The sequence below is a fragment of the Nelumbo lutea genome, chromosome 5 (assembly GCF_056320005.1).
Source record: "Nelumbo lutea isolate HS-2025 chromosome 5, American lotus-T2T, whole genome shotgun sequence".
Taxonomy (NCBI): domain Eukaryota; kingdom Viridiplantae; phylum Streptophyta; class Magnoliopsida; order Proteales; family Nelumbonaceae; genus Nelumbo; species Nelumbo lutea.
Window position 1 is genome coordinate 41274413 of NC_142688.1, and position 16450 is coordinate 41290862.

Here is a 16450-nt window from a genome sequence, read left to right on the forward strand (position 1 = left end):
AGATTTTGTATCAAACTGATCAGTTTCAAAAATGTAGGTAAATAATCTGTTAGCCTATAGCAAGGAAAAATGCATGTTTAATAATATTAAAAATATGCATATTTATAAAAAATAATAATTTTTAGGGGAGTAATTAGGGTGCATCTTATTTTAGTTGGGGTTGTTTTCTCTTTTTAGGGCACTGCATGTAACCAAACACTTTCTGTGTAGGAAAAATCTATGATACCAGAGAAAGACATGATATTGGAAGAACTTTGATCAATCAAAGCAATTTTTTGAATTTTGATGAATACCTACCTAATTGGTCACCTTTTTTCTGATATTGGTTGATTGATTGTAAGTTTTTTCCGGTATCATATCGTTATATATTTTTTTGTGAAAAATCCATTAGTTTTCCATTTCTTCAATTAATTAAGTGCAGTATGTTGTTAACAATTAAAATCCATTCACATACTCAAATTCTGATAAAGCCAAGATAAATTTAATGTGGGTGGTGGCAGTAATGAATCCGAGTTCACATTGAAGAGGTCACTTTTCCACGTGGCAAATGTTTTAGGGTTTTCTTTCAAATGGATGGTGAGGTTTCCACATCAATGCCAACATGGTATTAAAAAAGCTAAAAGTAACAATTTTTACATGATATTGAAAGGAAGAGAAAGAAGCAGCAGAAATAGAAATGGAGAAAGAGAGCAATGTGGACAGGATGTACCAGGGGTCTCCTTCTCGGCCAAGAACAGTCTCAGTCACCATTAGCTTCTTAGGGCAGTCGGGTCCTTGTAGTCAAATATTGTGTGGAACCCCCAAATCATATTTTGCCAGGGACGGAAAAGTTGTAGAAAGCGATGCCAGAAAACAGTGGGAAATGGTCCCAATTCCCTGAAATCTCACCAAAACCAAACGCGGGAAAATGACAAGAACGCGTCAGAAGGAATTTGGGTAGAAATTGTCAAAGAAGTGTGAGAAGAGAAGGGTAATAAATGGGAAGGTCACGTTTGGATTTGCTTTATAATTTACATGGAATTGTCTTTTTCTTTTCTCTTCTTTTTCACAAATGGTCTTCCATTCATTGGAAAAAGTGCTTTTGTTGTTTATGGGACAATTGTTTGGACAATTTTGATTTCCTTTTTCTTCTACCGAAATGGTCCCTTTCTGTGCAGGTGTGCATCATTTACAACTCCTTAGCTTAGTAACAGACCTTCTTTTGCAACCTACTCTCCAATGATCAGGACTGAGGCTTTTCCATGAACCTTGGGCTCTTCCTGCTAATGGCTTTTCCATGGCATCCCTCTCAATACAGCAGTGAGATTTAGAAATCTTCCAATCTATTAATTTACTGAATTGAATCCAAACAACATAAAAGTGTAAAAGTGCAGACCAGCTGCCCCAAGAAAAAGAAATATGGAGAAACATATTTTATCATTCAAATACCACAAAATGCACCTCAAGCTATACAAGTAAATTTCACTTTTTATTTTAATCGTGGTTCATGAGCTTTATTTGTGTGCTTCAATTCGATTAGAATTTCAAGAGATCCTGTCCCTATAAAAAACCCATAATTCCAAGTAAATACTGTTACGGTGGCCCATACAAATCATAGTGCGATACGCATCCACGATTAACAAGGAGAACCTGATTTGGGTGTTGCAGGGTTGAAAGCGAAGGGTGCAACACGTTGCTTCCAATAGTCCAACCTGAGGTGAGGTGAAAGAAGCACTTACTTCTTGGCGCTTCCGAAATTTGGAGAAATGGTCGAATACATGAGGGAATAAAAAGCTGATCAAGACAGGGCATTGAGCATTTCTCAAGTGACGAATCCAAAGAATCCGTATCTGCTGAATGGGCTGGTAAATCCAAAGCCACCTATCTTCTTGTAGCAAAGTGATCCACCCAGGTCTGCTGTTCAGTTAGCACTTAGCAGTTAGTCACTCAAAGAATAAATGGGTCCATGTCCAACTAGGGTTGTCACCAAGTCTGGCTTGGATCCTATCCCTTCTGGACCTTGAATCTAGGGCTGTAATCGGATCAGATTATTTGATTATCGAAAACATGCATCCAAATTTAATATCTGAATTTGAATTCTAACAGATTCGGATTGAGTTAAGATTTAATCTGATATTACTTGAGTTTTTGAAATATAAAAAATTTTAAAAAGTTAATTATTTTTCAACTTTGTATATAATAAATTAATGTAAATATAATATACTGATTTATTATATATAAATTCATAAAAAATATATAATTTTAAATATAATTATATATTAGAATCAATATTATAATATAATCAGATTCAGATTTTAAACCGATTGGATGGAGTCAAATCTGAATCTGGTCTAATTGCATAAATACACATAATTGGAATCTGAGATAATCAGATTAGATGTCAGATGAGGCCATGGATTTTCAAGTTTCATTGACAGGCCTACTTGAATCTACTGACCAACTTATGATTTTTACCCAGACCCTGTTTAACCAGGACTATGTATGCGGCCTATCTAAGTACTTCCTTACTTACACCTAGGGGTGCAAGTCTGGGTGGGTTAGGTTGGGTTGAGGTCAACCCTAGCCCAACATGAGTTATTGAACCATCAACTAACCCAACCTAACCCTAATCCAACCTGACTTTGGGCTAACCCAGCACCCATGACATCCTCCTACCTAAGAGTTCCATTGAATAAAAGATTAATACAACCTAGTAACACCCAAAAAATCATAATACATGCCGTGTGGGCAAAGCCTAGTCCAACTTAGACCATGTCTGAGAGTGTTAAAAAATAAGTGTTTATTTGGGCCACTAAGCACTTAAGTGCTCATACAATAAGCACTTATTCATTTTTTTTTCCTTCAAAATTATCCCTAGTTGAATTTTATAAAAGTACTTTCGTAAAAATATTTTTATAAAAGTATTTTCATAAAAGTACTTTTATAAGGTACTTTTGTAAAAATACTTTCATAAAAGTTTTTTAATAAAAGTGCTTTCATAAAAGTTAATAAAAATACTTTCATAAGGGTATAATTTGAAATTTTGAAAGAAAATGAATGACAAAATAATTACCAATGCTAATTTAAGTGCTTATTGGAGAAAAAAACTACCAAACACCCAATATGAAATAACTGCTTATTTTTTAAAATAAATATTTGAAAAAATTAGGTGCCAAATGTGAATAATTATTTATTTGAATAAGCACTTGTTTTAACTTAAGCACCTCCAAACATGACCTTAGTCTTTGATAGATATATAGAGAACCTGGCCCAATCCAATTTTTATCTATGGGCCCGGGTCGAGTCTAAAATGGGATCAATAACAGGGTCCCACCATTGAACCCGTACCGTAAGGTACAATGGGATGATTTCAAACTAAGCAACACATCCGAGATTAAATTGGTAGTTTAATTTAATGACAGTTTCCAAGCAAAAACAAAACAAAAGCACTGAAAGTGCGTTAAAAATCCAGCCCAAGTTTGGTAAGTTGGAATTTCAAAGTCAACTTTTTTTATGGTGTGGTGTATTGAAAGGCAATCCTACATGGCTGTTTTCTTTCATTTGTTATCGTTTGCCATGGCAATACCTCAATATACATTCCAATTCCTACAGCTATTAGTCTTCCATTTGAAAGGAAGGATTGATCTCGATTCCTAGAGGAATCTTCAAGCTAAGCTGAGTGTGACTTGTCGTCCAATTGAGTTATGCTGAGTCATAAAGGACTCTCTCTCTCTCTCTCTCTCTCTAGGCTTGTTTGGGATAGACCCATATTTGTATTGCATCAGTTTCATTCCATTCATAAGAAGAAAAAGAAGTTTTCAATTTTAGCTTCTCCAAACCCAAAAGAAAATTAAGAACTGGTTTTCCTGAATGGATTCTCAATCCACTAAGAACCAATTCACATACTGTGGTGAATCTAGGCTAACTAGCCATTTTTTAAGAGAAGTGTCCATTAATGGAGATGTGAAATCACAATTCACAAGAGAACATGAAAACATGGATCTTGATGCAAATAAAGGTAATTCTGTCAATGGGTCGGATCGGGTCCGGGTCTGTAATGTTACTAAGATTGATCACAATATGTGAATTGGATCGGATCGGGTCAGGGTAATTCCTGGTGCCAGCCCAGCAAATAAATGTGCAGAACCAGTGTCGAACCATTGATTAAACAAAAAAAAAAGAATAAAAAGTAAAAATCATGTATACATTTAATTATAATGTTATCTAAAGGCATAGACCCAAAAGCCCTGCTTGGCCTAGGCCCAGGCTAAAGCCCATCATAATAAATGCTAAGCCCAGCCCGGCCCTTGATCATCCCTAGCCCGAGTCTCATGCGGCCAAAGACCATGGATCATTTAGAACAAGACCTGGTATCCAAAATAGGCCAAACTCTTGGTCGAACTTGTTAAATCCTGTCTCACCTTGTTCGTCCATGGAAGTAGAGGCCACTGCTTTTCTTGATCCCAGCAATTAATTGATATGGGGATCGGCAACTTCCATTGGAAGCATGATTCATAGTAGGGGTGCAACCCTGGTTGTCTTGAGCTAACATTTTACACTTTTTGGGCTCGGGATTTGGTTCAGATCCATTCAGAATTTCGCAAAAGCCCAATCCGAGCCCACCCAACTTGCACTCCCAGTTCAAATTATCTATATGCACGAAATCTAAAAGAATGTTTTGATTCAAATTTTGGTCAGACCCATTCAAATTTTCTCTTTTTTATTTTTCAGGTTTGTGCTTCAGAGTTAAGAATGTTAGAAGGGGTTTGTGTATTTGAAAACAAACACACCACAAAATGCACTGAGGAAAATGCTTGATGCCGGAAAGACGTGATATCAAAAAGGTTTTGACCAATCATAACCCCCGTCAATTTTAATGAAAACTCACCTGACTGGTTACTACTTTTATGATGTTGGTTGATTGGTTATAAACTTTCCCGGTATCACATCTTTCTGGCAACATAGTTGAATCCTGTGCACCGGTATGTTGCAATATTTTGAACCTTGATTGGCGGTTGTCTCTCAATCTCCTTGGCCTATCAAAATTCCAAAGCAGATTGCAGAAGCATTATCAAAGACCATGAATCTATCACAATTCTTCATGCTTTCCGAGCCTGTAATTTGGTGGCTCATAACCTAAAGTTACATTTGCATTACATCAGAATGATACCTTTGACTGGACTGTGGAGCAATTCTATGGAGAACAAGCTTTTATATTGTTTCTTTCATTTTGAAAGGGAAAAATTTATCACCATCTATTCACTATGGACAAAGTATGGAGAAAGAGAGAGAGAGGTTACTAATTAAGTCTTGAAGAGCTTGTAAGTCTTCACACCAGCAGCCAGGCCTTGAACAGATCCAACTGCAGCAACAACTGCCACCATCAAGCAGGTGAAGCTCAATACTTTAAGCCATGTCCATGTGAAGGAAAACCTGGGTATTCTGGACCGCACAATATACATCTCTATGGGGAGGTACACAGTCAATGGCCAGTAAGAGATTGCTCCAACCAGCCCTAAGATGTCATTAAAAAATGGGAATATCATTGCAATTACAGTCGTTGATACCACATAAACCATTCTCCAAACCACCTGAAAGAAGTTGATGTGGTATTTTCCATATAAAGGAATTTTAACGGTATGTTCCGGTGTTATGAATCCATTTTCCAGCCAGTGGGTGATGCACCGATTTTCCACAATCCTGAATAGAGGTTGAGCAAATACCTGAGAATAGCAAATCTGTTAAGTTACAAACATGCATTACAGAACAAATTAATGTAGCTTTCAAAGTTAAAATAAGAGTGTGACCTAGTGAGCTTTCTGATTGATTTTACTTGATTTCTGATCGAGTTCTAATAAATGGGCTTTTGCTTTCTCTTATTTGGCCCAGGTAGATAAGAAATTTTCACCTTTGGGCTGTGATTGTCCAACCCCTTAATTAGAAGCCTAAACCAAGCCCACAAAGGAGGCTAACCCAATTCCATAACCCCACCCCACCGCCACCCCTGGTGGCTAAATTTGGAACTTTTCATGGCATGACACTAAAATCACTGACCAAATACGATACAAGCTTCTAGCCAATAGTTGGTGGGTCCTTAACGATCAAAGAGATCTTAGCTTACCCCGAGATGAAATTTGACTCAAGGTTGTGCTTTGATTCTGAGAATGGCTGCTTTGTGTGAAGATTGCTAAAGGTTAGGTCTGTATCCAATTTTCATCCTTCTAACACCCCAAAATGTCAAGACTCAAGACCAATATTGGGTTTGGGTAATATCCTCATTCTCTTTTAGAGTATATAAGGGTCTTCAGATTGACCTAACCACAAGATGAAATGTGATTCAATGATGTTTTTGATTTGGGAAGTAGCCATTTTGTTCCAAAAAACAAAAGCCAAAGATGTTAGGTCTGAATCCAATTTTCATCCCTCCCAAGACCCCAGATTGCCAAGACCAACATTCCTTAATAGACCTTTCTTTTTTGAGGATGGGTCTTCAGACCAGCCCTAATTAATCAGAATGATCTTAGCCTAGCACCCAAACCAACATGATGGTTGTTGAAACGTAATTTCTACCTGGTAGGCTCCAACAAGATGGACGGCAATACATATGTTTGCAAAGTCTATAAGCCAAAAGGGTTCATAGAATCCAAACCCAGTAAGAAAGTTCCCTGGTGCATCATTCCCAAATGCAGCATAACCAACGCCACCACATACTATGTATAAAAAGGCTATGGTCGACACCCCAATAGAAGTTGCCTTCTTCATGACCTTGTTCTCTGGGGGACTTGATTTTAGTGTGTCCTACAATTCATGATGTTCCATCAAGACTGTCAAATTAGTATATCAAGTGACAAGCTAGCATAAAAACAATAGCTTGTTTAGCAGCTCCTGAAAACAATGAAAAAAAATTCATTATGGAGTGTTTCTCTAACTTGCTGAAAAATTACATGGTAGATCAAGATAGGCCTGAAAAGAAATAACCACTTGAAAAATAAAATAAAATAAAATTTGGGATCCTTGAATAAGTGCTTTTTTTTTCAAGAAGAAACAATTATTTGGGCTTATTTCCCAAACACAAATAAGTGATTATTGACGTGGTCTGAGCCTAAGATAATGTTTCTATTTTTATTTTTAATGTGGTCCAAATCTAAAATAGCATGATCTATAGGAGCTATATTATCCCATATGTTAATTGTTAGCCTTGTGGAAAGGAAAACCTTATTTTGTTTGTTTCTGAAACAGTATTTTTCAAACATCATGAAGCACTTCTTTTAGTTAAAAAAAAACAAAATCAGACACATTGGCAAACACTCCCTAAATTATAGGACGCAGTTTGTCTTTAAACAAGAAAAAACATAAGCATTCATGTTCCTGATCAACAGGTTAACTTATTTCTGACCAACAGAACCTTTTCAGACTTTCAACTTCCTTACCCATTCACCATAACCATCTATCTTTAAATCAAGAGAGATCAGTGTACTACTATACTATATATACAGATGCATAATTAACCACTTAGAAACTGATGTCATAACTCAGAAGATTGGCTAGCTTGCCTGTATCTCAATGACTATGGGAGAGAAGGTGTAGGCAAAGGCAACATTTCCAATGGCTTGGAAGGTCTTCCACACCTTCTCTAAGACTGTGGCATCCAACCCAACCACGACCCCTGTTAAACCAGTCCTTGCACCATTGTTTCCCCCTATAAGAATTCGAAAAGCAACTTGGATCACTACTAAAGTAAAATGTAACCATTCAAGAAAGAAAAGGAACCTTTGAGAATTCTTTGATCAGATTTTTATTAGTTGCTAAAAACCTGCAACTTGGGCTATCGATAGGCCGATCCCTATCAAAGTGTAACTAAAAGACATCACAGCCGCGATCATGGAGAGCCAAGACAGCTTGTGGAAGTTGGGTATTTGGGAAAGAATAATCTGAATGCCCCCTAAGATGATAATGAAGGGATAGTTTGATGCCTGGCACTTGGCATGGTGACCGTTCTTGTGGAAATAGTTGGACCTTATAACAGCCCTGATATTGAGAAGAAAGAGAAATTTATGAAGAAAAAGAAGATGAAACAACAAACAGTCATTCTCATAGCAGTTACAAGTATAACATTTCAATCTTCGGGAGCTCTTGATTGATTGCTCACTCCATACTGATGCCCGCAGTGATGGTGTATCCAATGGTAGCCCCTATCAAGTTTCCAATTTGAGCTAATCCACAGATACGAACCTTGTATCCTCTTGAGGAAAAAAAAGGAAGAGAATCAGAACCCTGTTAAGGGTTGAGACTTTCTGGAGATACCCAGGTGGTGTATCAACTGAAAATTTAAAAGGTTTCTTTCTTAGAGAGATCCCACTTAAGAAAAAGTTAATGTCTCTCCTTGATGGTGTAACAGAATTGTGATTTTATTACCTAGATTGGCTCTCACAGCATCCACGTAGGTATAGTTTCTCTTCCCTGGAACAAGGTCATTTGATCTATAACAATCGGCAAGTAGAATAGATGTGAACCAAGTGATGACAGAGAAGGCCACGAGAGAAGCAGGTCCAGCTACCCAACCCAACTGAGCCATAACCCAAGCTAGGGAGAGCACTCCCGACCCAATAACAGCAGTAATTATGTGAACACTTGCAGTCATCAACGTCCCTTCAAATCAAAATTAAGCAAAAACAGAAGCAGAACACAGAACAAGATAGATTAGAGAAAATCTTAAAAGCTGAATATTAGAACTATGAAGCATTAAAAAAAATACCAGTCCGTTTTACACGACCATCGTCGTCCAAACTCTCGTTTTCTTTACCCATCTCCATCGTCTCTGGGGCTGCAGATTCTGTCATTCCAAGCAGAAGTCGACCTTCTTTCAATACTTGGAACTTGTGGAAGATGTAACAAAACCGTTCGTTTGCAGTTTTAACTCTTTATCTTGCTTCTTTTTCTCTCTCATGAACATGTATGGGATAGAATAAGAATAAGATTAATGACAATAGCTTGGATGAAGGAAAATTTGGTAGATTACTCATTACCTCTCATGGGGTTTGGGTGATATACTTATACCACCCCTCAGGATAAAAACTATGGAGTTTTTGTTACTTTAATTTGTTATAGAAGAGACTGAACTAGCTAATACCCAAATAATTATTATTTTCCAAAATTTTCTTAACAATAAAACATTAGCTTTGCATCCGAGTGATTAGATGCCCTCAATTAAGAATAACCTTGGTGTATGGACAAATTCTTCAGCCAGGGCATAGCCTACACCAATGGATAAATATCTTTGACTAATCTCCCTTTTTAGGCCTATTTACGGTTAATCAAACTAATGCCATGTCAGCAAGAAACTTGCTTGGTGTGCAAAGTAATTGAGAAAATATGGACAACTAATCCTACCTTGTAGGACACTTGTCTCTTGATCCAAGAGGCTAAAAGAGTCTAGGAGTGGAGGTAAGTAAAATCTCGGATAAGAAGGGATCTTCCCCTTATCTGTATTTTTTAGAACCGTCGAGTGATGGAAGTCCCATTATAAATATGGGCTTCCAGTTCAACTCCAGCACACAATACATACTGAGAAAAACTCCTATCACCGGCTGCCTCCTTGTGTCATTCCCACCTCAATATTGTTATGGTTGAAAAATTTATGGTCCGTTGTTTGGTTCATGGGAGTAGGGGTTTGGAATCCGAATCGGAATGGATTATTTTAATTCCAATTCTTTAGTTGGGTAGAATCAAAATTTCATTGTCATTCCTAATGAAATGTCATTCTCTCATTTGCAGGGAATGGCCATTCCCACCCCCTCCTTAATTTGGGTATGAAAATTCAATTTCAGTTGACTTTAATTCCAATTCTGATTCCCACATGAACCAAATAGACCAGTAAAATAGATCATTCCGATTCCAAAGAATATTGATTCCATTTTAACTGCGAATCAAACAGATTCTTGGTTCCCCAATTATGAATAAGGGTACTATCTTTTTCATATAATATAAAAAATCATTTTAACACCAAAAATTATTATACCTAAAAATAGTAATAACAAATCAACTAGTAATCATTCAAATTCACACTGGATTCTGTTATTTTGATCGGTTAATGTTTGTTAAGACATCATGCCCTCCCGATATCATAGAAATTTACCTATACAAACTAGTATTTATTCAAATTCCCTGATCCCCAAGGTTCAAAATATCGATACAGCTGGGTGATATGTAGGTAGGGCGTATTGGCCTTTATCAGTACTATTTTTTTTCCGAATCTGATTCAAAGGGGCCGGTTTAAAGCCAGTCTACCCCCTGAACCACTTGTCGACCCAAAACACCCCCTGTAGGGGCATATCAGGAAGACTCCAATACGATACATATCGGCCAATATGGACCAATACATGATGATATTTTGAACCTTGCCTATGCCTTTGATGTTTCCTGCATTTGTAGTTGTTTCTATATAGTATGGCGTTTTTTCTCTTTCACTTTCTCTCCCAACCCTCTTGTTTTTTTGCATGTTTTGCCTGTTTTGCTTTGTCTTTCTTCCTAGTATCCTTTCGGTGCTTTGTTTTTTAGTTTTAAAAAAGAATGACTGGAAGCCCTTGTGGATAAAATCTTGCCACAAGTGTAAGTGGTATTACGAAGACTAGAATAAAGCATTGGTTTAATTAACTTTAGATATGAACATTAATCAGCTTTGTATTTTTACTGTGGGATAGTTATTAGAAACAAGGAATTAAGGTGTCTTAAGAAGTTCGAAAATGAGGATGAAGTACCCTCAACCACATGTTTAGAAACCTCCTTTGGTTCTTGTTCCAATTCATAAAAGGTTACAGACCTAGTTGTTCTCTCTCCAATGGAAACATCAGTTATGACGACTCCAACCAAGAGAAGCAATTTCAAGGATGAAGGACTGAATTGAGGAAGGTATAGCAATCTAAGCAAGATGATTGGGCCCTCCATTTAGGATTCTGATCGATCGAGATGAGTCAACAACAAAGGGTAGCTCAGCTTAAGCCTAGTCAAAGTATGCGAAATCTTGGAATTAGTATCAGGGAGTTGCAGAATGAAGGAGAAGCAAGGAAATTGTTATGGAAAACATTAGTAAAGGTAAGGAAACTGCAACAACAAATAGTAAGCTATTGGATATATTTTCTAGAGAAGAGATTAATCTGAACAACAAAGTGGCTGATCTTTTAAAAAGGAGCAATGGAGCACTATTGTTAAGGTTGATGTGTTAAGTGGTAATAGTGGTGGAGGTGAAATGGGCTTAGGCCTTGTATAAAATTCGAAGATAGACCCACATGAAGTCATGAAAGCTCTTTTTGGAGATACCCCAAGCCAAATGAAGATATATGGGCTCTAACTAAAGGCAAAAATAAATATGGGATTCGTTAAACAATAGAAATACATAAGAGTAGACAATTTTTTATATTTTAACTTTTTAAATAATTGATAACTATTTATGTTTTATATATCACTTTTAATATTTTTACAATACTTTAATCTCCAATAATTATTGAAAATTTATAGCAAAAATACACAATTATATTGAAACTAAATTTATAACAAAAATACAAAAATTATGAAATCACAATAAATATTAAAAATATTTTAAATTAATCAAAAAATAGTGTAGTCTATAATAATATCTTAATCTCTAATAAATATAAATCAATAAATGATAATGAAAATATATAATTATTGAAAATAAATTTATAAAAAAAATACAATAAATCAAATAAGTATAATAAATTAAATTTTAAAAAGTTAAATAACAATAGTTTAATCTCCAATAATTTTTGAAAAATTACTGTTAAATAACAAAACAAAAATAGATTTATACATAATTATTGAAAATATATTCATCACAAAAATACAATAAATAATTACTAAAAATACATTAAATGCTATTTTTAGTATATATAAATACATAATAGATATTGAAAAAAATATGAAAACTATTATTAACAATTTTAATTATTGTGAAAATTATTCTCTAGAGTTATTAATTTATATAAGTGAAATAAAGTTTTGTACTATTAGTACATTAGTAGTTGCAATTATTATTATTATTTTATTTTTAATATCTATTAGAAAACATTATTTTGAAAGTTATTGCATATTTTTGTTATTTGGATACTTCAATACCTATAAAATATATAACATATTTTTTATTATTGTAATAATATTTAATATTTTTCAATTATTTATATATATTATATTCTTATTATCAAATTTTAGACATGTGAATTTTTAAGCCAAATAAGTGGACTTAATTTACATGATAGTCCCCTCAAGTTAATATGGGCCTACATGGGCCCAAGGCCCAAGTCTACATAAATATGACTTAATGGCCCAAGGATCCAAGTGTACTAAGTCCAATGTGGCCCATGTCCTATTGTAATAGGGTGGCCCCATTGGCAAGACCATTAACTCCTACATAATAATGCATGCATGGGAATTAACCCTAGTCCAACACTCCACTTACATGGAATTGGTAAGCAAAGTGGCTAATAGAATTGCCTAGAAAGAAAGGGACTTTCTTTTCAATAATCACATTGCAATAAATTCTCACATATGAACACTTGAGGATTGTAAGCAACTACAAGTTCCTACAAACTCCATCAATTTCAAGATCAAGAGAGAGGAAAGAAGGGGAAAGCTTTTTAGTTCTCTACAACACACCTGGATTCAAGTTCTCCAAAAAAGATCAAGCCACTACAAAAAAGCTTTTCTTAGAAAAGCATTCTTCACAATCGATCAAGCACGAAGCCTAGAGTGAAAAAATCTACATCAACTCTTTAGAAGCACCAAAATCAAGGAAATCTATACCAACGATTCAAGAAGTTCGAGAAACACACCAACGGCTCTCGTCTTTACTGCATTCGACCATTAATCATAGATTGCTCATGTCATCGAGCAGAAATCAAAGAGAGTTTAATTCCCTTGAATTTTCTTTATTACAAATTAATTTTTGTAATTTGTCTCCATATTTTGTGTTAATCAAATACACGAAATTTGTGTTGATACAAATATTATTAAATCTATTTTTTATTCTTGTGTTTTTTATAACTTTTCATGTTATTACATAATTTTGTTATTTTATCTATCTTTTTTGTTTTTAAATACATTTAAAATATTTTAAGTTTAGTTATTTACAATATTATCCAATTATTTAAACGATTTCATTACTTAAAAATTTAAAATATTAATTATTTACTAAATTTATTAATTTGTAAAATTATACTCTATACTGTTATTATATAATTTCTTTATTAATTATGTAAAATATAAAACTATTATTAGTAATTTCGAATATTATGGAGTATATTATAATTAGTTTTTTATTTTATGAAATTTCTAAATTTATTAAATTTTTTTTTATGTTAAATAGTTCATTATTTAAATATTTAAAATATTTAAAAATTTTCACCATTTAAATTTTATTTATTTTAGTTATTACATAAAATTAAATATTATTTTATATAATTATTTAGCTATTTTTAGTTAATATATTTAGTTATTTAAATATTTAAAGAATATTTTTATAACTTTAAATTTTAATGTATAAATAAAATTTAAATAGTTTTGTTATTTGAATATTTAAAATATTATTTATTTATTTATTAAATTGAATAATCCATGAAATTATAATTTATATTGTTAGTACATAATTTCTTTATGAATTTTGTAAAATATAAAATTATTAATAATCTGAATATTACTAAATCTATTATAAGTATTTTTATGTTTTCAATAAATATTTTAAGGCCATTAAATATAATTTAAGAGGATAAATAGTAATTAAAGATAATTTAAGAGAGAAACTCTCTCATAAAGTAGATATAATTTAGGAGAAAGTGGGGGATAGTAGTGCCACATGGTTAGACATCATCAACACCCCTTTCTTTATCTATTGGCTGTTCTTAAAATGACTTGGAATAAAATAAAATAAAAAATTCAAAAAGTAAAAAAAAAGATAGATAGATAGATAAATAATAACTGAGGTACTAAAAAAATTGATTTGCATTTTACAATGATGGTTCAACTCGGGTGTCTTGTTAAAGAATATTGTTTCCTTGAATGTATTTTCTGCCTTTTTGGGGTTCATATCTTGAATAAAAAAAAAAAAAAATTGTTGCTTCACGTATTCAATAATGCAAGGAGGCCAACCTGGGCATGTGGCATATGTGGACTTCTTGGCCAGCCATATCCAAACCACAACCATATAAAACACCGCACCACTACATGCTCTTTCCTAGCCAAATTTTCAATTCAATATATTTATATATTTCTTATACACATTGCTTTGTTTATCCATATCCTGCTGCCATTCTTCATTTTCCACTACTTAGAAGAATGATAGAATGTTGGTTCGCATATGGTTTAACATTCAGTTTTCTTTTCCTTTCTTTTTCTTTTTTGTTCCTCTCCTGCTAATCAAGGTAAGAGATGGAATTTCAAATGTTAGAAAAGCTTTACTGAAGCTGGGTTTGCCATAAATTCACTTCAGGAAAGCCTGTAATAGGGAATCCTTTGATATCTGATGGAATTCTGCTTTATAAGAGAGTATTCTTTGCAATTTATTTTTCTTTTATTTACTGGGTCTCTGTCTGTGGAGTGTCGAATTTGAAGCTGCAGGTGGGTATTTGAATATTGATGCAGAGAAGATAGCATGGCCCCAGAACAAGGACTACAATTTGAAAATGCAGGTGGATAGTTCTAGATAACTGAGTTTTGATGTTAATTCTGTGCACTATATGCATCCTTAGATTAAGCTGGATCTCAAGTCTCAACAAGTCTCAGGCTCTTAGCTTTTTTTCAATTCAAGCACTCGTGCTTATAAGGGAAAACCCCAAACCTAGATTGGAGGAAGAAGCAAATCCAATACATAGACCTAATTTCAAAAGAAAAAGGTAGGTCTACTTCCAAGTTCTAACAGCTTGGAAAAAGAATAATTACTTGGGAGTTAGGACCTGCTGATTACTGAATCAAATCTTTAGAGAAGGTTAACTGATTTTTTGAATTTTAGGCCAAGCCCCGTTTGTCATGTCTTGCCGTGTGGTCTTTCGGTTGTTTACAAGCAGGCAGACTATGCTGCAGTCTTTTTCCGTAGAAAGATGTGTGATAGCCAAACTAGTTTCGAGCTGCTCAAATCTTCATGCAAAAGCTCAAGTACATTATTAAAAGAATATCAAATAAATTAAAAAAATTACAATAATTTGAAAAAATACTATACAACCATTGAGTATACAAAAAATATTAATTCATCATTTTCTCCTATTGCTCTTGACTTTGAAAAAATGCTATACAACTATTGAGACTTGAGAGTATGAGAACTAAAGAAGAAATTAAGAGAATTGTTGAATTGGTGTGATGAGATTGGTGGAGAGGTATTTTAATTGTTGGGAGAAATATTTTAGTCATTGTAAGTTTGTTTATCACTTTACCCAAAATGCCCCCAAACTAACTATTATATAACTATTGGGGGCATTTGTATCATTATTTTTCTCCCCCCAAAACCAAAATACATAAATACCCCTATATTGCTGTTTATAGCTGTTGGGGGGTATTTTTCTATAAAAAAAACCCAAAAAGCTGAAGCTAACTGTTGGGGACCCCCCAACGGCTAGTTCATCGGATGGGCCGAGTGTGGCCCGCTACGAGCACGCAGGCTGTGCCATGTCGACCCGTGATGGACTGTGTGCCATGTACCGTGCCAACACATGAGCCATGTGTGGCACGGCATGCACAGTCATGCCATGTCATGCTGCCCTGTAGACCTGGACCCCTAGGCCCAGCACAGCCTGGACCATCATGCTGGGCCTGGCACGGCCCACATGCTGTCATGCCATGCCATGCCATGCCGGTCCGATTGGCCTACCCAGCACCAGCATTCTAGTAACTCGGGCCGAGCCATCAAAAAATCAAAAACCCAGATGTTGAATTCAATCCGGGCCCGAGTTTATGGTGGGGAGATGAAAAAGTCCTTCTCGAAGCTTAGAAAATGACTCTGCTAGCAAACATATTCACATTTACTATGTTATATAAATAGCATGTAGATGATTTAAGTAATATACAGGTAAGTACGGCCTGGTCTGAGAACCATCCTAAATAGTCAGGTTAGGTCCTGACCCAGAACTCTGGATTGAGCTCAAGCCCACACTAACTCGATCTCAAAGACGAGGGCTGGGCTCAGGCCTGCTTGGTAATTAGGCAAATTTATTCTCTATGGGCCCGAAATAGAAAACTGATTTTCTACTCCTTAAAGAGGTTTTAGGACAGATTAATTGAAAGTTGAGAGTTTTGGGAGGATAAGTCGAATTTCAATCTTCTTTTAGAATTAATAATCTTTGGGTTTGGAGTTTGGACCAAAGAGATGTTAGAACATTAAAGAAACATCATCACCCAGAAAATTTATTTCAGTAACACACAAGGGAGCCCTCCCATAAAGCCATAACCCATCTAACCCCATGCTATCAGATCT

At 34.7% G+C, this 16450-nt stretch overlaps 1 protein-coding gene across 1 annotated transcript; it reads right to left on the minus strand.

Annotated features, from left to right (window-relative positions):
* Positions 1–5282: 5282 nt before the first annotated feature.
* Positions 5283–8792, minus strand: LOC148851949 (amino acid permease 6-like). Its single transcript, XM_088945724.1, has 7 exons — positions 8735–8792; positions 8376–8628; positions 8129–8221; positions 7793–8007; positions 7533–7678; positions 6550–6777; positions 5283–5702 (listed from the first exon to the last, which is right to left on the minus strand). The coding sequence occupies exons 1-7, from the start codon at positions 8790–8792 to the stop codon at positions 5283–5285; spliced, it is 1413 nt and encodes a 470-aa protein (XP_088801850.1).
* Between the last annotated feature and the right edge of the window lie 7658 nt (positions 8793–16450).